The sequence below is a fragment of the Aptenodytes forsteri genome, unplaced genomic scaffold (genome assembly GCF_000699145.1).
Source record: "Aptenodytes forsteri isolate BGI_AS27 unplaced genomic scaffold, ASM69914v1 Scaffold387, whole genome shotgun sequence".
In the NCBI taxonomy this organism is placed as follows: domain Eukaryota; kingdom Metazoa; phylum Chordata; class Aves; order Sphenisciformes; family Spheniscidae; genus Aptenodytes; species Aptenodytes forsteri.
The window spans coordinates 1,856,117-1,880,568 of NW_008795368.1; the positions used below are offsets into that span (position 1 = coordinate 1,856,117).

At 38.4% G+C, this 24,452-nt stretch overlaps 1 protein-coding gene across 1 annotated transcript in view; it reads right to left on the reverse strand.

Moving 5' to 3' along the window:
* The window catches only part of DMGDH (dimethylglycine dehydrogenase), a 51,431-nt gene extending 27,068 nt beyond the window's left edge, over nt 1-24,363 (reverse strand). The window contains exons 1-7 of the mRNA XM_009280316.2: nt 24,221-24,363; nt 22,603-22,768; nt 13,919-14,017; nt 12,475-12,639; nt 11,829-12,033; nt 4,904-5,152; nt 3,500-3,698 (exon numbers count right to left, since the gene is read on the reverse strand). Coding sequence (XP_009278591.1) covers nt 3,500-3,698; nt 4,904-5,152; nt 11,829-12,033; nt 12,475-12,639; nt 13,919-14,017; nt 22,603-22,768; nt 24,221-24,363 — 1,226 coding nt within the window. The remainder of the gene's footprint in view (nt 1-3,499; nt 3,699-4,903; nt 5,153-11,828; nt 12,034-12,474; nt 12,640-13,918; nt 14,018-22,602; nt 22,769-24,220) is intronic.
* Between the last annotated feature and the right edge of the window lie 89 nt (nt 24,364-24,452).

The following is a 24,452-nucleotide window of genomic DNA, read 5'->3' on the forward strand; positions in this document are numbered from 1 at the left end:
AATTTGTTTGCCATTTTTAAAAAAAAAAAAAAAAAATAGCCTCCTGTCTAGGGAAGATGTGAAAATAAATTCTTAGTTATTTGTGAAATGCTCCAATAAGCATGACAGAAAAATCCTTGAATAAATAGTAAGTCTGTCCAAAACTAAGTTTGGATTAGCATGCAGCAATTAAATCACAGACACTCACACTGAATAGTGAAGCTAAAACAAAATTGAATTGCTGTTCATGAACTTTGCATTCTGAATTCTATGCCCTCAATTAAATAGGCAAGGATCCTGTGGGAAAAAAAAGGATGTAGTAATTTAATTCTAATGCATATGCATAAGAAGAATGAATTCAGATTGCACAGACAACTTAGTTCTGGCACTTCCCAACTGTAGAATGCCTGACTGCGTAATATTCATGAGATTACTTTGGGCTTTCACCTGTAATTTATTTATTTATTTATTTAAATAAAACAGAAATATCAAGCAGATGAGTACATGAAGTAATTCTGCCAAACACACTCCTTTAGGCTGTTCAGCATAAATATTCAAATTCTCAGCACAAGCTTGTATCACCGCAGTTGATGCAGTAAGGATGAGCACTTGTAAACTGCCACTCTGCAAGTATTACAGAAGAGCTAGCCATTGCTGGAGTTAATTTAATTAGGCAGCTCTTAGTTATTCATGGGTGTAATTTTTGTGACCATGGCTACGATGCCTTCAAGAATGGCTCCAGAAGAAGTTTTAGACAGCTTAAGTCTCCCTGCACCATTCACTGCAGCCAAAAGCACAGGGAAACACAGCACAGAGACCACTGCTTGACTGTGGGTGGCAACAGACCAAATACAATGAAGTTTTTTAGCTTCAGCTGAAGAATGCTCAGCTGATGGCCTGGTAACCCTGGGGGCAAGACAGCCCTGTGATGCAGTTGCTACTACAGATTCAGCCCATGTGCAGTGCTGTTCGGTCTCTGCACTCTGCAGAGCTTTGCAGCACTGACTCTGTGCAATCAGTTGATTTTGGTACTCCTAGCTGGGCCTACATTATCAGAGATTTTAAATTATGCAGGGTGCCCAAATCCTTCATTACCTCAGATAATGGGGAGCTGATTGTATTAGTATACCACTGCAGTTCTGCTACACAAGAATGAAACACATGCTTTGCAGGGATGGGATGTTACAAGTAGCTGTAAAGAGTGGTACAGCTTAGGAATCTCAGTCTTCATATGAGGATGTAGAGAAAATTTCCTTAATGAACACAAACTGCCCTTCTCTGTTTTTCTTCTCTCCTTCCAGTCCCTACCAGATTATCTTCCCCATTGTCCCTGTGCTATTCTTGTGTCTTACTTGTTTAGAGTCCTTGCTTCTCACTGATTTTTGACTCATTCCACTCCTTTTTCCTAGGAAAGCTGAGTCCTTGCACACCGTGGTCCCTTTTCTAGTGTCTTTGTCCCAGGTTTAGCCATTTTTCTATCCCATTTCTGCAGGAAAACTTCTGTTAAGTCTCTGGCTGTGGAATACTACTGTAGATAGAATGAGGGAACCTTAGTGCAAGATTTAGTGAGTCTTTGTCAAGTGTTTATGAGCTGTAACATTTATAAAGGATTGTGAATGCGCCTCATGGATAGATTTTGTGAAGAATGGCAGAAAGGCCTATCTTTAGGAGAAAGGTCAATTCTACCAAATGTGAAGTTCATTCTCAGAAAATGGGGAAATTAGAGCTTTTCAAAAGAAAGACTTCACCCCAAAAACCCTAACACAGCAAAACAACATACCTTCCAAAAATCTCGTTCTTTGGAATGGTTACACTGCTTTGACTTAAATTTTTCTGAATAAAATTCTAGCCTACTCTTGTTAACATTTTCGAAGCTATAAGTAACTGAAAACAGTCTTAAATGGGAAGTGTTGAGCAATAATAAGCAGTGCTACAAGCTCTGCTAACTATACTTACTAACTTCTTTGCACATTAAAACGCCTAGCAAGCTGCTAATATTAGGTAATAAAAATCCTCTAAACTAACAGTACTAAATCCTCTGTCACAATGTCCCTGCTAGTTGACTATGAGATAAGGATTTGCTAATGCACACAAAAAATTACAACACCAGTAGAAACACTGCAGTGACCCAGAAGCGTAGAACAGAGTCAGAAGTCCCTGAAAAGCAGACAAAGCAATCCAATGACAGCAACAAAATTGTGACCTGTGTCTAAACATTTAGAGATTAATTAAATTCCTGAAGTAAGTTGTTTAAAGAAACTTAAACATATAACACTGGTCTTCAGTTATTCCTATATGGAACTTTGATTCTGCTCCCATTGACACCAATGAAGAAAAACAGGCTCCAAAGTCTGGCAGCACAGTAACAAACTTGAACAGTGTTTTTGGTGAACAAGGACTAGGCAAACCACTTTTGTAACTGTACGTTCTGCCAATGTTACTAAAAGATAACAATTTTTTTTTTTTAAATCCAAGCAGCAAAGGTGAATACCTTTCCCAATGAATCATTGCAAAATTACCAAACCTTTTTATTTTGAGGGCCTCGGAAAGCACGTTAGTGGTACTGCCTTATCTTATGATCTGAAGGTTTGTTTGGTTTGGACTGAAAGAAAACTGGAAAAAGCTGAGCTGGATTTTGAACAGCAAGTTAGGCAATTGGAAAAACAATGTAAACAGAACATGTTCAATAACATGTGTCTGGAATTGTATTCAGTTCATTCTATTCATGTTGAATCAATGGTCAAACTAAGACAATTAAAAAGAAGTCAGTAAGAGTTTTACCACTGACTTCAGTGGGGCCAGAGTATGTAAGATGTAAGTCCCATTCAAAGAAAATATCATAGTGGGCAGGAGAGAATAAATTACACCAGTAGAACACCCTTTCCTGTTGTCACACTGCCCTCATTTGCTTTCCTCCAACATCCAGCAACATCATTTCTCAGCTCAACCTTCAACAGTCAGAACCATTACTGTGTTCATACCCCTAGAGTGGTCAGTCATCCAGTATGCTGGCAGTGCCTTCCACTTAGTATGCCTTCCACTCTTCACCCGAAAGTTAATACCTCATATTAGAAGTTCTCCCTGTACCAATCATTCTTGCCACAACTTCAGTGACACCAGTTTCTGCATACGCCAAACAATTGTTAACACAATGTAATTCAAAGCAATACATAAAATAAACTGGACAGTGTATTGTAAAGCCCAGCACTTTTATGACTTTAACTTGCTGCACAGACAGGACCAAGGACTACCCATTTCTTGCAGTTTCATAAAGCGTCACAGATACTGGCCTCCAGAATAAAAGGAGGAAACAAATTGAAAACAATAGTAAGAGTTATGAAGAAGTAGTAAAAGAGACAACTTGTATTATGTAGGTAGTGGTAATTAAGACTATTTCCAATTACATTTTACGTAAAATATATGCAAAACAACCCCCAAACCCATAAAAATTTGCAAAGCTTGAGCTGACTGCCATTTTAACAATATGGCAGACAAAAGTTGTCATGAAGAATTTACTCACCCGAAACCAATAGCTACCCAGTAATTTCTAACACCCTGATGTGGTCCCACCATAGGAAGAATGTCTGGAGAATAGGTGATAGGACCCGCAATTGTGTTTATGATGTCTGCATTTTTCAGAACTGGGACCATTTCCATAGCAGCCTCAATATGCTCCATTATTCTGTCTAAATCAGACTCAAAAAGTTCTTTTCCAAAACCTGCACAAATATTTGACTGTTATTATATACAGAATTAAACTGAAAATACTTACATTTTACATACAGTTATGCAATCTACATATATAAAAGTTATATGGAATTCATCAGTGAGTATGTTCAAGCTTTTGCCATCCTACATGAGAAAAATGGTGTGCATAAATCCCTAGTTACCAGCGGGATCAAGTTTATTGTCATTGCAGTTACACTGTCCTTTATACGTATTTGTTTAACCCTAAGGTCACACAGATTCAACAATGAAGTAGAAAGGAAGTAGAGAAACACAGAAACTTCCTTCTATGTTAGTAAGACCCACTTATTGTTCTCAATATGCCAACAATTTGGGGAGGGGAAGAAAGATATTGCCTGTGTCAGCTTATGATTTCCATGGTGTTTAGTGAATTCCTGGATACATTTCAGCCTTCAGTCTGAGGTCTAAGCATTATTGAACATCACTCTGTAGAGGGACTTGACACTACTGGAGACAGTAAGTTCAGGAAGCTGTGACAGTGCAATCCAAAGCCCAACAATGCTGATTGCTCTTCCTTAGGAAACACGTGGTTTTTTTAAAACAGCAACACTATTGACTTAATATAACTTTCTGTCTAGAAGTGAATGGAAAGCTGGAGCCTACATATAACACAGTAATTTATTTTTTTTTAATAAGCAGCAGTGTGACATTGCTGGGACTTTTTGTACAAAAATTCTACACGTATCTACAGCTCTCTTCCACTTATATCCGAGCACAGAATTTTGTCCAAGACATTCCTCTGCTATACCTGTGTTCCTATTTGACAACCACATTATCTCTGTGGGAACAGCAAAAATCCAAAGCCCCTGTCAATGTGCTGGAGAGAACTGTGGCTTAGAAAAATCCCTATTCAGCTGCAAAAGGCTACATAACACAGATTTGGTGACTGCATCTAATCACAACAGACAGGCACCTGTTCAGAGAGTAGGGTAAGACTATGTTGTAGATGTATATTTTGTGCCTATTTCAAATGGGCTTTTTTTATGTTACATTTTTATTTCTATTCTCTCTTATCATTAGAGTTCTATTCTTTGAAAAAAAGTTTCTGCATTACAATCACACATTGCAAATATTTTCTATTTTCCATCACATAAGGCAGCATGACTGGCTGGGATTTATACACATTAAAACGTGTGCTAGTGCTTATCAAGTTTAAAGATTTAATATTCTTAATTACCTGGTGGGACTCCATTTGTTACCCATGAGTCTTGCAGCTTCATCTTCTCCTCGCTTTCGTATGGACCAAATAAAAGACCATCCCTTTCTTGCCTTAGATAATATGATCCTTCTAAGTCACGAATCACAGGCAATTCTGTTTTCAGGGCTTTCACTTCAGGGATAGTTGATGTCACAACATACTGATGATGAACAGGTATGAGAGGGTGCTGCAGGCCAATCATCTTACCTATTTCACGGGCCCAGAAGCCTAGACAAGACAAAAAACAAAATAGACGTATTCAAAGACTAATTTCAATTAATAGAAAATAACAGTAAAACCTTTGCAGGAAGCACTGCGCTTTATGAAATGTGACAAAGAAATTTTTTCCATACTTTTAATTTTCAAATTATTTTTCATATTATCCAGCATAGTTTTCCCTCTATGATTCCATGTCCTTGTTTCTAATTATACTACCGTATATTATTCTAGTATATGGATATTAAAAAAATATAATTGGAAAAATATAAATTAGGCTTCTAAAAGTTCAGAAGAGAGTTTAATTAACAGTCCCACAAACCCCATGGTTTATTTCAGTAAAGCAGGTCTGCAATGCAGTCATAGCAAAGTCAGACACACTTAAAAATCAGAATAAATTAGCTCAAACCATAGGTGTTAACCTAGCTTCTTACTATCAACCAAATGAGCTAGTATGTTTTCCCAAGACAGTAGTCAAGTCCTAACACCCCAATAGAGCAAGGCAGCACTTTCAGCCAGTTAACCTCAAGAATTTAAGTTTCTCTCCTCTTTCACATGCATCACGTGACTCATATTAATTACATCTCTCATGTAGCAATCAATACATTATGATGTCCATATTGGTAAGTAGTCAGTGTGCTCTTCCACAGTTGTCCAATTAAAAGTTCTGATACAGACTGTGACCAGAAAAAGCAAGCAACAATTTCCGTGCCCCCGAAGCCTATACAAGCCCTTCATGTACACTACTAGGCATAAGTTAAAGAAGACCTAATTCTTCTCTGCTAAGGTCCCTCCAGACTAGCTGTTTCCAGCTGAGAAAACACATTCACTTAGTGAGGTACCTGTGTCAAAGTCAAGGAGTGGAAGTCACTTAACTGTCAAACTTACTAGTTTGGGTTCTGCATCATGGCTCACATCTGCTGTGAGGTTGGAACATATAGACCTGGGAATCTGACAGATACAATTGACTGGGATGGCAGCTGCTCTAAGAAGGTTGGAATATCCTTCAGCCCCATTCTCCGGACTCTTTGGCTCAAGGAGTGGAGGTCTCAGAAGTGGGAATGAAGGGGGAAAAATCCAATGAAGCAGGAGTTACAGGGAACTCTAGGAGTGAGGGTTGGGGGAAGGCAAAATGGAAGGGGAGGAAAAGGTAGCAGAGCCTTCCAAATAAAAGGCTCTGTGCTGTATGGCACCCAGGTAAAGAAGGCAGGTCAGCCTGGTTCCTGTGTAACCAGCTGACTCCAAACTGTTTAGGAAAAACTACCTCCAGCAAGATTTGCTACCTAACACAGGTGCCCCTTCTCGTAGGAATACACTCATGATGCCTAGCTTAACATACAACTTTTCTTCCCTTTTGCTGCTTACTTGTCTTACCCAGGTGCTCCTACCTCTCTCTTCAATTCCATGCTTTCCAAGATCTGGTCAAAATTTAGCTCTCAGGGCCCTGAGGGCACTAACAGTCATTAATGATCCTGAGTAGCCTCACCTGGGACTTCCACCCACACCCCTGCCCGTGGGCCCAGGAGCCCCATTTCAGGTCAGCTCAGGACCTGCAGAACCTGTCTGAGCTGGACTGATTGTAGGTGTGTCTGTTTACAGCTCTGTCACAACCATGCCCGTGCCTGGCCATGGACCTCATTGATCCAGACCCTGATCCGTGGACTGCTTCCCAGCTTGACCTTAGCCCAGTCTCATCTCTGTGGTCCTGCCTGTTGGTCACTGGGCAGTATCTGACTCTGGTTACCATCACCAGACCTGTTCCTGACCTGTGGATCAACTTCCAGGCTTGGCTTCAGTCTGGCTTCATCACTACGGATCTGCCTGTGCCTCATCCCTACAAACTTGCCTGGAAATCTGGACTGTGGGCTGACCCCAGCTGCTGGTCCTGAGCCTGCCCTGCTCCCTCCCTTGTGCCCTGTAGGATGGAGCCCTTGCTGGCTCAGCCCCTGCCCTGCTAGCCTTGTTACCATGCTTGGCTCCCTGTCTCGTGGGGGAGCAGCCCACCCGCGCTGCTGGCTGATATTAACTTGGGAATACATCCTCTCATCTCTGGCATGGCCCAAAGCCAGGGCCATTAGGAAAGTTGAGTTGAGCTGTGCTGGCCTTGTGCCATTCCCCCACACCAGGAGGGCTGTTACAAACTAGCCTCAGGGTCTAACACCCACAGTTTTTAAAAATGCAAAGTTTCTGAGGAAAACATTTTCTGTGGTGATTCACTTGACAACCGCTGACAGCCAGGTAAAGCAAGGGAGCAGGAAATCCAGGATTATGATGGAGAGATCTGTTCAGTTAAAAGCCCCTGCCCACTAAATACTAACAACCAGTATCTGTTGTTCTGCATTTATCACACATAAGAGTTTTGCTTCTTAATGGCATCCTCACCACTTGGAGGAGACTCACTGATGGAACACTTGTTAAGTCAGTCAAATTAGCTCAGGGAAGATCATGCCATAGTCATACAGTGATTCAAAACATCCTTTAAGGCTACTGAAACCCGATTTATGCTCCCTGATACAAAAAAACAACCAAAAATATTCTAACAAATTTGAATTTCTAGCACATCTGCAAGGGTTTCCTCCATTACACATGACAAATACAAATGTGGATTTAAGTAGAGGCTAACAATCTTTAGGGAACTTCTTTTGATTTGGGCATTTCAATGTCACCTACAAAGAAAACTATTTTAAGGTAAGGTCACCTAATGATCCATAAAGGAGAAAGAAAGGTGAAGTAGCAGAAAATTCCATCTCTAGTATCATGCACTGTTTTCCTGCCAAAATTGCGTGGGCTTAAAGAGATATTTGGAAAAGAAATAATGCTCTGTGAATGTACTTCTAATAAATTCACTATTTTGCTTACTCATTAAAACAGAATGAGTGGGAAAATATAAAGAGCAAGCATATTCAAGCTCCTCAAAGAAAATAAAAATGGTAGACTTAATTTTAGGTCTCAAACTTAACTTTCTTTCTTTCAAAATAATATTAAATTTCTTAGCCATTAAGTTTGCAGAAGTACATTACAAACACAGCTGATTTTAAATTGCTTTTGAATTAAAAGCAAATAGTTTAGGTTTGCCCAAAATCAAATTTTAAATATTGTACTTCTAAAAGAAATCACTTATAAGTGCTTATTTAATCGCTTAGAATAACAACAGCTGACATTTACTAAATGAAAAATATTACAGTTTCTTTGTTTAAAGTTTTTGAACCATGTGCAAAAGCTATTACAAACACAAAAATGGCAAAAGGAAGAATACGTTCTCTGAAACAAAATTCCAATTGGAAGCAGATGTCAAGTCCTATCACATGTAGTAGAGATAAACGAAGGCATAAATTACATCTCTAGGACATTTGTAAAGATTACATTGTAGAGACTGCAAACATCTGATGCTGAAATATTTAGTGGTGGTAGTACTTAGCATATCTGTTGAACTATGTAATCTGACTATCTCTTGTTTTTAAAAAAGAGAAAATCTTCCATCACTACGTATGTATAAATGGTTGTATATACAGTGTGTACATGTCTGCAAATGTGTGCTTATATACACACACACATAGTGTATATATAAACTAAATTCACTATTTTTCCAGACTTTAATCAAATATTCCATTATAAATAGGCTGCAAATCACTTCAGCAGGCTCAATACCCGTTAGGTCATGTCAGGGATTATTTATTAGGCATCTGCTTTCTTCCAAAATGGAAATCTCACATAAGGAACAGCTAAAGATTGGTTGAAACTAGTTTGTTCCAGTTCCACAGCAGATGTCAGTTGGGGGATGAGAGGGGAGAGAGAATGTAGAGAGCAAGCCTAAAGTATGAGCTCTGAATTATACCAGTCATGATCCGTAATGGAATGAGGCAAGGCTGAGAAGAAGAATGAACGTTAGCTGAGAGAACATTTATAAGAGATATGTGTTACACAGTATTGATTTCACATCCTTAGCCAGAATGTTAAGCAATATGTGCCTCAAATGTTCATTTTGACTGAAGAGTTAACTACACAAGAGAATTAACTAAATATATTGTTGGTTTAATAACTTACTAATTAAAAAAAAAAGACTATGAAAATTTCACAAGGGTGCATTCTGATTTTTGCAAATAAACTTTGAAAAGCATTTACCAGAAAACTCTGCCTAATGTCAACTTGATACATAAGCCAAAGAAAGATAACTACACTACAAAAATATAAGGAAATTACTACATCTGTGATACTTCACCTATATGATGCAGAGCCAATGGTTAGGAATAACGAGTGCCTAGAAGTTTGTGGCCTAAATAAGAAGTCTGATTGCCAAAAAAGCTGCCTTTCCATTCCATAATCTTGGATCATTCTCAGACCAATATATCCATACTGTGTAACAAATGACATAAGGATCCTATTAGTAAGAGAGTTTGTGATTTTTATACTGAATCCTGTCCCATAATTCATGCCTGAAAGCCAGGAACTGACAGTCCAAAGGCAATCAAATATTGACGCCTCTTATCTTCTAAGTGCTTGACTTTGCAGTCTAAATAAAATTCTTTTAATTTGGTTTCCCTGTTTCTGTGGTTCCTTGCTTTCTAAAAAGCTTATGAACTCTTCTAGTCCTCTTTCTCTCCAAAATGTCATTATGTGGCACTGTATGGACATCATGACAGTTCATGAGCATCTTGAGAACCTCAAGGTGAACTTTTTCAGATCCCTGCTGTTTTAGCTAGGCTTATACCAACAGCAAGTGATCACCTATGTATGGGAAGCACAGGATGAGAAAGCACACTTCTCAATGGGTTTCCCAGTTTCTTTACTGAAAGCCTGGAATGATCTAACACGGGGCTGTCTACATCCCAGACACTGAAAGAAAGGTCACTCAGTAAAGCTCATCCTCACAGAGTTCAGCCCTTTTATTCCATTCCCTCCAAATTTCTCTCTATCCCAGTCTTCCCTCTTCCCCATCCCTGCTTGTCCCATACCGGCTCTTCTTTTCTGCTCAGTCTCATACTCTAATCTTCTTACTCCAGTCCTTACAACCTTCTTCAGCTGTTTTGTCTCTATGTGCAAGTCAGTCTCCCTCATTTGTCATATCCTGTCCCACCTGCCTTCTCTTCCTTCCTATCTACTCCCATCTACGTCTCCCTTGCTACTCCGCCAGTCTTTCATGCCCAGACAACTCAGGCAGCCTCAATTTTCCAGTCTCAGTTTCACACACAACAAGTCCTCAAGTATCCTTCCTAATCTTTTTGTCCAAAAAGCTCCAGCTCCAGTTCCCTTCATGAAACACGTCAGATCTCTTTTTGCTGTCCCTCTCTGTGGTGTCATCCTCACTATTGCCATCCCCACAGTCCCTCCCGGTTTGAGCTTCCTTATTCAGGAAGTCCTCTAGCACTTAAGTGTTCCACTTGCTGCCACTCCCAACCACCTCCAGGAACCTTTCGCAAGCATTTCACTCTCCCAGCCTGTTCCACTTTCAGTACAACTCACTCATAATTCCAGTTGTCAGCCATGGTTATTCTACCCACCAATAAGAAGAGTCCCTGTCTCACTCAACTTCTTCATTTTATCTGCTTTGCACTAAAAATAGATGCTTTTTTCTTTTCCACTGCACACATGTAAAAAGGAATTATATCCTTGCTCTCAGTTCACTTGTCCCATCTGAGCAAGAAGAGAAAGTCCTCTTGAGCCATCACAGCTTCCTACTGAAGTCTGATTATTCACCGAGATGGGATGTATGAAAGACTCATGCCCTAAAAATGCAGATACGATTCCGTTTGAGACAGAGAGAGTCTGCAAAAATTTCATCCAAATGGTAAATATTCAGCATGTTTTCAAACAATTGAAAACAGAAAATATTCCACTAGAAAGTAGAAGGCATGCTTCACATAGGACGTGCCAACAGTTTCACCAATAATATATTTTTCTGTAATTTGTATAAAGCAGCATAAAAATAAGTGAAGTTTAGATTGAATACAGGGTTTTAGACCTATCAACTTGTTTAGGAAAATAAATACAAATCCAAAGGACTCTTGCCCAAAAGGTCTTTGAAGCAGAAACATCAGTTTGGCTTCTTTAACACAATGAAGAATAAAAATTGCATATGTAAATAAAAGCTCCTTTGAGTTAGGAAATTTTTATTATATAAAAAAATCTATTGTTAAGCCAAGTGCATGTTTAAAATACTACTCAAAGGGCAACAAAAATCTTCTGGTTCAAGGATATGTGGATAGAGTTAAATCTTAGAGAGATAATACTGAAATAAGCAAGGTTATCTTACTTGCTGCAAATCCTCAGTCTTTTTGAAAAAACAGTGAAGACATTTCTACTTCATTTGTACATCCCTTTTCCCTTCCTAAGTAGCTCTCATAAGATTTTAGAGGACAATATGCATAGACAGCAGCCTGTCTCTTCTACACAACTTACTGTAGACCAGTGAAGGTCTCTTCTGCTACTAAAATCTAACAAGACAGTCTGACTATTAACTGCTGGAGACAAACCAGAAAGAAATATTATTAATGCCTAGTCAAGGACAATTAACATAAGAGCTAAATTTTCACAATACTGTAAAGCAATATGCACAAAGTACATTTTACCACAAATCAAATGAATAGTCAAACACATATATTAACTTATTCCTGTAATGCACATAATTCAGTACAGATGCTCTGTGTCAGCTGTTTTGTAAATCTGAAGAGTATACAAATGCTTATGTTACCTGCAGTATTCACGATTGTCTTTGCTCGAATTATTCCAAGTGGAGTTTCAACCTCCCATGTCCCATCTGATCGGGAGTTCAAATTAGTCACTTGCACGGGGTAATTTAATTGGGCACCATATTTTCTGGCTCCTGCAGCCAAGGCCATAGTGAGAGAATAGGGATCAATATGACCATCTCCAGGGTTATACAGGCCAGCTAAAACCTAAGTGGAGGTAAAATCCCACAAAATGAAAGAAATTAAAATTTATCAAAATTAACTAATTTTTTAAAAAAACACTTTACTTCTTGAATGCAGTAACCCTTAAGGAATCAAATCAAAACAAATTTTCAAAACATATAATATCAGGCCTTCAGCTAGCCAACTTAACAATGGTTTAAGGAAATAAAATTGCTCAGTTCCCCCATGCAATCAAAGGCTGAAATGCTTTAATATTATAATATTATCTATAATTAATAGTATGCATACTGACATACAGTATGCACTAAAATGCATGAGTCTGATTTTAGTTTATAATGGTTTTTTTTTCACTGAAAACCAAGAATTTATTGTACAATTTGTATAAAGAGACCTTATGTCTACATATCTGATAAACCAATATTTAATTGCAATGGAAGTTATTTTTCATAAAATTAGGTTCTTTACCATATCCATATTCAGCAAGGGAAATAGCTCTTGTACTTTCTCAGGCGTGATTAGGTACTGCTCTGTTGGGTGCCAACCAGCACGAGTCATTTGGTATTTGAATTCATCCACCCTAGTGGGGGTTGAAGCAATTCTGATGCTGCCAGGCTGATGAAACCCCACAGCCTAAAACAAAGAGCAAAAGTTAATTACTGAAAGAACGTTTACTTATCTCCATAAATGCATGTTCCTATGCTATGGGAAGCCTACAGGAATTTTGCCACTAACATCACTGAAAAGAGACTCAAATAAGTTAGGTGCCCTTGAAGGAACAGGACTTAGATGTAAACTCCTAGAGAAAATAAAATTTAAAAAAAAGTTATCAAATTAACTTCCCAGGTTAATACATACTATCTTCAGAACAATTATAAAAAGTTTTTATTGAGTGTCACAATACTATTATTTTTATTGATTTGATAAATATTTGAATTTATGCACTCATACACTTTCAAAAATAGAATCAGATACATCTCAAAAATAAATATGTAATAGCTTATATTAAAGTCTATCACCTACATAATTTTCTGTTGAGATGTTGCAGAATAAATTTAACTGACTAAGCACCTTTATTGACACAATGAATAACCACCCACCTTTTTTTGTCTTTTTAATAAAGTAGAAATCCTTGTATAGCTGGACACTGAATGCTCACTTTCTGGTACACACTATTTACTTCACCTTTTCTGTGTTACCTCTCAGGAAATTAATATGGTTGAATAAGTCTTTTAGTAGAACTCACAATGATAATCTGCTGTAGTATCTTATCTAGCTGAGCAGTAGAATGAAGAAAAAAGCATTTTATTCCAATTATCAAGTTTGTAGACTAGTACAGTGAGGATCATGAAATTTCTGCTGCTGTCTGAAGCAAGCATGAGTTTAGTAAATGAAATCTATATGGCTGAATGATGCCAGATAAAAAAGACGACCCCTGTGTTTCTCTGCATACCCATTCCTTAAGTCACTAAATAAAAACACATCTCTGAAAGGGATGGGAAGAATTGCAGCAATCTTCTCAAGTACAGACAGCACCATATCACATGAATTTTTAAGTGGACATGTTTAAAGCAGGAATGTATCATAATCAATCCGTTCATTCCAGATCCTTGATGCTATTTTAACTCCTATACCAAGCTGAAGTTGCAGACTCTGAGTCTGCTGAGCTTCTGAGATGTTTGATGAAAACCATTTTCTTAAACTTTAGAGGGATCTGGCAAACTATCTAAAATATTTAGTGACTAAGCACCAGACTATATGCAGGCAGGAGAATATATTTTAATATAAATGGGAGCTTTATGATAGTTATGAACACACACACAAACAATTTGTCAACTCCAAACTTTTTTGTAAGACTATTCATAATGTTAACATTGATCTGAGTTAATAATTAAAAGGTTAAGGAGATTACCTGTCCAGTCTCTTTTTCCAGCTTTTCATAGAGTTTGATGCTGTAAGAATGGATTTTCTTCAGGTTTATTCCAGGATGAAAGTAAGTAGTTAAACCAGCCTCAAATAAGAAATAGGAACAACAACATAGAGATATGATTAGAAATGCAGTGTTTTCTTTCCCTCCTTCCAACTGTCATTCAAAAAGAAACTGTCAAAATACTGTAAAGAAAAGCAACACATGGATAGAGCCAACTGCTACAAAAATAAAAATAAAATCCTCTCCCTATTTATGGCATTCTTGTTCTCTGCACATGTGTTTTTCCACCTGTCTTTTCTCATCAAATTTGTCAACCCATGATACTGTTGCAGTTGTTCTCTCCTATGGTTTCCTTTCTTCCTTAAATTATTCAGTTGTCAGTTTCAGATCTTTTCCCTCTTGCAAATGGAGATGGGAGAGAAACCAAACCTTCACAAAGACCAGATAACTTAACAAAAGTTATTACTTTCCTGGGGTGTGAACAGCAGGGCGGTGGAAGTCAATATTCTTCTATTCTCAACAGTTGTCTCATGTGGCAGTTGAAAAGCAATTGCTGCATTTCAGAAGTAGCTTAAGAAATTACTTATTTTGCACATCATTTTACTAGGTCTGACTTTAGAAAGCTGTCAGGCCCTTTCGGGTTCATGCAAAGGTAAAATCAAGAAATTACTACAGCCTCTTCTCTATTTAAGGAAACTGTTCATCTGCCTACAAGAGACAGCTGCATCAATCTAACGACATTCGTAACTCCAGACATTTAGCACTTAAAAAAAGCAGAGTTCAAGTGTTACTGAAGTTAAGTATATGTCTTTGTATCGCCTGAATTTGACATCTCACTAAAACCCTTCTTCCAAGTGAGACAATAGAAATACAAAATTACCTTAGGTTTTAAAGCTAAGTAACTACATTGATTTAAATACTTTTTATATCTAGAGTGCATATTTTGCTCACTAAAATAGAGCTTATTCATAGATGAAGGTTGCTTCAATTAAGGGACCTAGGCACCAGAGTCCACCTTTTGAGTTCACTGCCATTCTGAGAAAAAAACAGCAGGCAATCTAAAGGTGAAAAGTAACACGTATAGTAGAGTTTTAATAGTTTCCTTTTAAGTTTCCTAGTATGCACTTACATTAACTATTCTTGATTTTAGCTCGCTAACTCTGTTCTGTGCTACATATTTTAAGGCTTTAACTTTTAAAGCTAGTGGAATAACTGTATACATATGAATAACAAAAGCAAGATTTAGTGGTCTTTAAAGACATATTTTAATTCAAACTAATTTAATTATGCTAAGAACCTATTAAACGTTACACTTCTCGATAATAAACATCAACATATATTGCATGAATTAGACCACACATCCTCATTTTTTGAAACCATGGCCTCTTCTGACCCATCTTTCTTGGTGCAGCTTCACATTTAAGACCCAATCTTTTTCTTTAGAAACAATTAGCTTCAAATTGCTCTTAGCAAATGGCTTACACTCAGACACCATGTCCCTCAAAAAACATAAATCATACTCACTGCCTGAGATGACAGGTACTCAGTATCTTCAGAGCAAGAGTATGACAAGTGTCTGGCATTACTGAATATATGTCTTTATGCTAGCCACAGTGTTAAAAGCTTTTCCTACCTTTGTTTGTGAGGATTTTATCTTTCTGACATCTTAACATTTATATATGATATCATAGTGTACCACATGAGTGAAACGCCGAAATAAACCAATGGAAAAATGTGCAAAATTAATCATCTACCGGTATTACATTTTTCAGTTATGCCTGTATTCTATTCATAAATTTGGCTCTAGTTCCCTCAGTATGTTTGGTATTGTTCATTACCTCAACAATCTGAGTTTAAAAAGTGGTCACGCAGATCTGTAGGAGGAAGAAACATCTGCTACGGGCCACATTAAGCACAAAGCAGGCACACTGAATTCAGGAAGCCCCTAGGCTAAATTAACAGTCTGGAAAAATATTACTTGTCCTTTTCTTATTATAATATCAGATCACCATCATACTGGACACTGTTGGAGACTAGGTATTTGACTAAATGCATTTTCAGTCTCATTTGATACATGTGCTTTTAAGTTGTTGTGAACACATTTATTTTAATTACCTCAGACTAAAACCCAGGGCTGTTTCCCTGCAGAATTTGTGATTAAAACTTGCTTGTTTCTTAAAAAGTAATTCCTAAGGGCCTTTTTTCTATGTATACAGAATAAAGAAATAAATTAGGCATTGAAATGTTTACATTTCTTTAGCCATTTACAGTAACCTATGAGTAATTAATTTACTTGCACCTGCAAATTGTGTCATCTCATTATTTTTACTGTCTTCTTTTATATATGTAAACATTTTCTGGTCTTTTTTTGTTTTTCCAAATGTAGTAATATATTTTCCAGATGTAGGGAAATTCCATTTTAGTGGTCACTGTTAGTAAAGTCATTTTGAACCAAATGAACCACAAATCACTTGCAAGTTAGCTATAAACCCATACACATTCAAGAGCATTTAATTGCAGGAATTAAATCAAAACTTCTCTCTGACATTTTTAAGTGAATAAGAATTTTAAACATATTTGATGCCTTTTCGCTTCAGATAACGGATGTTTCTGATTTCAGGAGTGCACTTGGGAGACAACTATAACCTGACTGGACTATATAAAAATTAAGATCATAGAATCATAAAATAATGATAATAAAATAAACAGATTGAATGGGACCTCAGGAGGTCTCTATCCAACCTCATACTCAAAGCAGGGTCAGCTATGAGATCAGACCAGGTTGCCCAAGATTCTCCCCAGCCTGGTCTTGAAAATCTCCAAGGACAGAGACTGCACTACTTCCCTGGCCAAGTACAGGACTTTGCATTTGTCCTTGTTAAATTTAATAAAGTTCCTGTCCTTTCATCCCTCCAGCCTGTCTAGGTCACTCAGCATGCAGCCATGCCCTTGAGTGCATTGACTGGTCTCCACAATTTGGTGCCAACTGCAAACTTGACGAGCATGTACTTTGTCACCTACTCGAGATCATTGATAATGTTATTAAACAGGATGGGTCCCAGGACAGACCCCTGTGACACTCTACTTGTTTCTGGCCTTTGGGTAGAGTATGACCGACTAATCACTATCCTCTGAGCCCAACCATCCAAACAGTCTTTTAGCTATGTAGTTGTCCAGCCATACAGAACATAACATCTTCAGTTGAATATATGAGTATTATGGGAAACAGTGTCTAAAGTCCTGCTAAAATCCAGGTAAGTGACATCAACTGCTCTCCCCTTATCTACAGATTCCGTCATTTTATCATAGAAGGCAATCAGGTTTGGTCAGACATGATATACGCTTGGCAAATCTATGCTGACTGTTCCACATCACCTTTTATCTCCTTTATGGGCCCATAAATATGATCTGAGACTTGCTCCATGATTTTCCCAAGAACCAAAGTATGGCTAGCTGGCCTTTAGCTCTCTTGCTCGTCCCTTTGGCTTTTTTTTAAAGATGCATACAAATGCCCTTCTCCAAATGTTGGGCACCTTCCCCAATCTCCACAGACTTTCAAAGGTTATACATCCCCAGCCTTGCAATGCCATAGCATCATTCTTGCATCTAGCCCATCTGGTCCAATATATTTGCATGAGTCAAGTTCTCCCAGTAATCCTTGTCTTGACCCTCATCCACTTCTGGTAGTTCCTCTTCTCCTTGAACCCTGCTCAGAGGCCTGAGAAACCTTGTCAGTGAAAACTCAGGCAAAGAAGGCATTGAGTACTTCAGCCTTATCAGTGTACACTGTGACTAAATTACCCATCTCATTCAGCAGCGGTCCCGCATTTTCCTTGTTCAGCCTTCTACTACTAATGCAGCAGTAGAAGCTATTCTTGTTGCCTTTAAAGTTCCTTACAATTCTTAACTCTAGTTGAGCTTTGGCTTTCCTAACGTCCCCTTCACATGCCCAGGCAATTTTTCTAAATTACCCCTTCACAGCCTTTTCCTGCTTCCATCTGTTGTATACCACAGTTTTGCTCCAGAACTCAGTCACGAAATCCCTGTCTGGGCCAGGTGGCCTCCCAATACGTGTTTCAGGGTGGACTGTTCTTGTATTTGAAGGAGATTTGCTCTAGGTTTTGCTCTATTTTTGTAAAACAGAAATTTTGTTATTGTAGGTGAACATAATCTGGGAAAATAATTTTAAGAATGGCCGAGTGCACTTGGGAGACAACTATAACCTGACTGGACTATATAAAAATTAAGATCATAGAATCATAAAATAATGATAATAAAATAAACAGATTGAATGGGACCTCAGGAGGTCTCTATCCAACCTCATACTCAAAGCAGGGTCAGCTATGAGATCAGACCAGGTTGCCCAAGATTCTCCCCAGCCTGGTCTTGAAAATCTCCAAGGACAGAGACTGCACTACTTCCCTGGCCAAGTACAGGACTTTGCATTTGTCCTTGTTAAATTTAATAAAGTTCCTGTCCTTTCATCCCTCCAGCCTGTCTAGGTCACTCAGCATGCAGCCATGCCCTTGAGTGCATTGACTGGTCTCCACAATTTGGTGCCAACTGCAAACTTGACGAGCATGTACTTTGTCACCTACTCGAGATCATTGATAATGTTATTAAACAGGATGGGTCCCAGGACAGACCCCTGTGACACTCTACTTGTTTCTGGCCTTTGGGTAGAGTATGACCGACTAATCACTATCCTCTGAGCCCAACCATCCAAACAGTCTTTTAGCTATGTAGTTGTCCAGCCATACAGAACATAACATCTTCAGTTGAATATATGAGTATTATGGGAAACAGTGTCTAAAGTCCTGCTAAAATCCAGGTAAGTGACATCAACTGCTCTCCCCTTATCTACAGATTCCGTCATTTTATCATAGAAGGCAATCAGGTTTGGTCAGACATGATATACGCTTGGCAAATCTATGCTGACTGTTCCACATCACCTTTTATCTCCTTTATGGGCCCATAAATATGATCTGAGACTTGCTCCATGATTTTCCCAAGAACCAAAGTATGGCTAGCTGGCCTTTAGCTCTCTTGCTCGTCCCTTTGGCTTTTTTTTAAAGATGCATACAAATGCCCTTCTCCAAATGTTGGGCACCTTCCCCAATCTCCACAGACTTTCAAAGGTTATACATCCCCAGCCTTGCAATGCCATAGCATCATTCTTGCATCTAGCCCATCTGGTCCAATATATTTGCATGAGTCAAGTTCTCCCAGTAATCCTTGTCTTGACCCTCATCCACTTCTGGTAGTTCCTCTTCTCCTTGAACCCTGCTCAGAGGCCTGAGAAACCTTGTCAGTGAAAACTGAGGCAAAGAAGGCATTGAGTACTTCAGCCTTATCAGTGTACACTGTGACTAAATTACCCATCTCATTCAGCAGCGGTCCCGCATTTTCCTTGTTCAGCCTTCTACTACTAATGCAGCAGTAGAAGCTATTCTTGTTGCCTTTAAAGTTCCTTACAATTCTTAACTCTAGTTGAGCTTTGGCTTTCCTAACGTCCCCTTCACATGCCCAGGCAATTTTTCTAAATTACCCCTTCACAGCCTTTTCCTGCTTCCATCTGTTGTATACCACAGTTTTGCTCCAGAACTCAGTCACGAAATCCCTGTCTGGGCCAGGTGGCCTCCCAATACGTGTTTCAGGGTGGACTGTTCTTGTATTTGAAGGAGATTTGCTCTAGGTTTTGCTCTATTTTTGTAAAACAGAAATTTTGTTATTGTAGGTGAACATAATCTGGGAAAATAATTTTAAGAATGGCCACTTTGCTATAAGAATTGACACAGTGATTTTAAGGCATTTTTATAGTTGAAATTTTTCTTTGTTGAAATGTTCACTTATCAGTTTTGTTCTATTCCAATCTGTTTCAGATTTTATACTAACTCCATTTATTAAATTCGCATTCTGGAGGAAAATGGCATTAACACTGTTATCACCTATACTCTCTCTTCTTGCAAGTTTGACCAAGTCATAAGAAGTTTTTATTTGTCTTGTGCTGTGCTTTATTAACTATCAGCAGCAAAATCAATTGCATGTTGCAAGAAAAAGTATCACGTAACAGGATGATACGTTAAACATTTTCTTAGAAAACACCTTTTAAAAAAGTACCAGCACAAAAAATTTATTTGCTGAGTGAGTTATACATCCCTTGTTCAGTCCCTAGGGCTTCAGTGAGATTGCAAATTATCTGACCTACAGAATAGTACAACTTCAAGAGTTCTTAAAGCCTAAGTCCTGACCTAATTTACACACATATAATGACTACTTTGTCATGGTTAGATAGGTATAAAAATGAGCAGCACTTGCTCTGTTATTTACCTATTTTTATCTTTATCTCTATTACTGATAATATAAAGCTGTGCACACTTTCTGTGCTGTTTTAATTTAAATAAAATGAAAGTCAGCCAAATTTATCTCAGACCTGAGAAGTGGAAGAAAATTTTGGCAGCAACGCTAGCAGGAATATGACCTATATGAAACATGATCCTGAGCTCTGGCAGGATCTACTGGACTGTGAAAGAGGGAAAATGTGGTATAGTACAGAAACATCTGAACCAGACTTTCAACATTTGGAGCTGCAGGCAATATACTATGTGCCATTTCACGTGCTAACTATATGTGTAATTTTCATCTGTATCTAGTATTATATCACTGCGAGGAAACCACTGATAAATGCACAGTACATAGTATAACAACTCACAGTCAGAGTTTTCATCTTTCTCATCATCTGAAACATCAACTTTTTCATCTTCAGACACAGCACTCTAACACTGAGTTCAATGAAAAGAGACAGTATGCATGTAGGTTACCTAAGTTACCCGTTTTTAATCTGTCCCATAACTAGGTGTCTTGCTGTGTTAATCACATCAAATTCTGTTGCAGCAGGTGCCACAAAGCAGCCCTCTCAATAGCCCAGTGCAGGCATTTTCTCTGCTGCGCTCCAGGTCTCTCCCTACTTTTGAAACAGAGTTCCTCACTCAGTGCTCCATCGCCACATTCACTAAGAAGTGGGGGCAAAAGTATTGAAAGAGAGGTTGTTTTTATATAGTTATAAGCAATAAGATAGACTGAGTGAGTATAACAACAAGAACAAAGGAAACACTTAGTAACAACCCTCCATTCATGATTTTCGTTTCTTATTCAATGAGGGGATTTTTATTATATTTTATGCACTTACTGTTCTTCACATGCATTGGGTAAATAGAATTCAGTCTGTGCCTCACTCACATACTTAAGTCACAGTATTTCTTTGAGCATTTCATAGTTAAGATTCAATACACAAGATGCATGATCTGACACTACATGGTGTTGTTCTGTTCACTGAACTGCATCACCTGTGGTATCATTCTTTCTAAAAGAGATGTAATTACTGAATTTTGTTTCTCCTAAGTCCATACAGTGTGTTTTCTTTCGCTTTTTTTGTTGAAAAGCAAGTAAAATGAAGTATAAACCTATTTATACATTTCAGGTGGTGATTTTTTTAAATTTAATTTTTTACTATTGTTCTCCCATAAGGCCCCATACACAGAAAACATCTGCACTAAGATGAAGTATTTCAAACTTCAGACTTCCTCCCCTGGGAGAAGTATGAGAATACAAATCAAATATAATCCATCTGAGTCATCCTCCTCAATTTGTTCCTGAAAGGCACTCAGATACTATAGTTACAAGTATCGCATAAATGCTCTATTGTATTAATAGACTAGTTCTAGAGACAGCAAACTGTTGTTTTTTTACTCTTTTGTATTGCTACACACAGGGATAACATTATCCCAATTTCAGCTGAGCGTAGCTGGAAATGAATGTAAAAAGCATCTATTATTGTGGAAAGCTTTATTTCATTTCATTACACTACCTACTCCAGATATTGACACAGAAAATATGTAATTACATACATATATGTTGTGCACCAGTATGTCCATGTGATTAGCATTATTATAGCAGGTGTCCCCACCCTGTGATTATTACATGTATGTCTTTTTAATTCTTCTCCTTAGAGTACAGAAAAACATTAAGCCTTAAAAAAACCCACAGTGTGCAGTTGTTAGCTTTGCTCCTCCAAGATTTTGTGTAATGTCAGCAGTGGCAGGAAAGAAAGCTCTTGTCTCCAATAAGAATCAGTTTCTGGGACGGTAATATTCTCTGAGAACTGGACACTGATGCTGCTTCTTGATTACTTCTTTTTCAGGATGGCACATATATAAAAAATAATTACACAAACAATAATGCCAAATTTCACATTTCTGGTTTATGCATGACACCACTTCCAATGATGAAGTCTGCAGTATAAATTTGATTACCTTCGAAATAAAACCTTAAATTAAAAAAGTCTAAGTTAAACTAAAGTTTAAAGTCTAAATCCAGTTAACTGCCAAAAATGTATAATAATACTAACAGTTACCTTCCAGTAATTTCAAAATACAGTATTTGTCCCAATTTTTACAAATGAGAAAAGTGTACTATGGATAGCTGAACCAACTTTTCAAAACTCATACAGCAAATCCATAAAGAACTCAGTGCTAAAGTTTGCGTCTATAAAACAACCAAGATAGTTAATCTCTGGAAAGCCAGGGAATATAAAGGTAATGAAACCTCCACCACCATTAGATACACAAACCGCTGTTAATCTGAGAGATTAACAAAACATTTCTTACTGCATGCCAAGTAGATCCTGCAGTGAGCTCAGATTTTTCCAGCAAAACAACATCCTTCAAGCCAGCCTTAGCCAAGTGATAGGCTAGACTTACACCAACGCAACCACCTCCGATGATCACTGTATCTGCTCTATCTTTCCCCAAGGAAGGAGACTGGATTTCTTTCCTGAGGAAAAAAAGTTACTGACAGTTACAAAAAGACAACTGCACTTTTGTCCATCTCTTTTGTTTACAGCTCTAATCACAATATAACTCGGTGCCTGCTTGGGAGTCTAAGTGACCTAACCTGTTCACTCTTATCTTCTTTCACAGTAAATGCTCTTAAAGGGTCATATATATAAACAGTAGTAATACAAAAAGCAAAGCAAGTTTGCTTCCACCCACAACTTTAAATATTTGTTATTTGTCCAATATACCCTTATATGTAGACCCTATTTTTCAATGAGAAACTGTACCCCCAAAATGAATGTCAAAACCTGACTTTTCAAAACTACTATAGTATATGTAACACAAAAAGTCTTTAAAAAATGTCTACTTGGTAGAGCTCCTTAATAAATTTCTAAAGCCAATGTCAGAAGACTACCTCAGTGTTTGTGTTCATGAACAATGAAACTTAATGTTTATTTTCATGTTTTGTCTATTTTGACACCTTCTACTTTGCTGAAGTCAAAACATTATAGAAACAGGTTTTTGACAATGGCTCCCACCTGCTACTACACCATGCTGCATCTTCACAAGCACTTTAAGCCAGCACAAACCAGAACTGCTGCGATAGGCAGCCCCATTCTCCTCCATCTCATCTGATCCTCCTCTCTACTGCCCCATCCACAGACAGCCAAGCAGCAAGCCAGATCAGGAAATTTATTCTAATTTTAAAAAGCCATTTTTTTTGGATGTGAGACGAGGTAGGACCTCTTAGTACGGTAGCAGTACAGACTACTGTGAGAGCACCATATCTCTCCCTTCAGGACAGTTAATCAATACTCAATTTTATCTCCCCCCTCCTTGCACATTTGCTTTTGCAACTTCTCTGGCAAAAGGCTTTCTAATGTGTAACTAGTCTTCCACCCATCCTCCCCTCAGAACTCAAAGCTATTAGTTGTATGTATTATGAATGGAGATCTTATAAAATAATATGACATTTTAAACGCAAACGCAGGAGGAATATGCACCATGCTGATTCACTACATGGTAAAGAATGAAAAGTAAAATAAATGGGAGCACTGGACACCACAGGTTTTCTGTAGTTGGTGCACCACACACTTGCACATACTCTTTTTTGAGATTACATATTAATTTTTGCAAGGTAACAGCAAGCTTTTTAACCGCCAGACGTGAGACACTTATGCCAGCTCCTCCACCGAATTTTGAGGCACATGGTAATCAAGGTCAAGCATGGAGGCTTTTCTCATGCTTCTTTTATGCCATGAATTTGAGACTTCCTCACCTGACTTTTCAGCTCTTTTCAAACCTTTTCTTTCAAACCCAGAAGCTGGGTAAGAATCCAGGGGATACCTTCCCTGTGAACCACATGCAAGTGAAAACAGGTCATTTTTCACTCATCGATACGGCCCAGAGAAAACAGGAGGGAACTCTCTATACCACGTCAGCGACTCACCCCGGGCTGGCTCTTGGTGTTTGACGCAGAAATGCGAGGCATAGGGGGAAGATGCACCTCCTGCCCACAGGGAGAGGCCTTCGCGGCCCGGTGACCCCGACCGGCAGCTGGTGGAGCACTGCAGGCCGGCAGAAGGAGCCCATTCCCCTGACCACCTTCCCCTCACAGCCCCCTCCAGGCAGCTTTACCCTCGGGGGCCGCGCCTTGAGGCGGCGCGGAGTCCGCGCGCTGA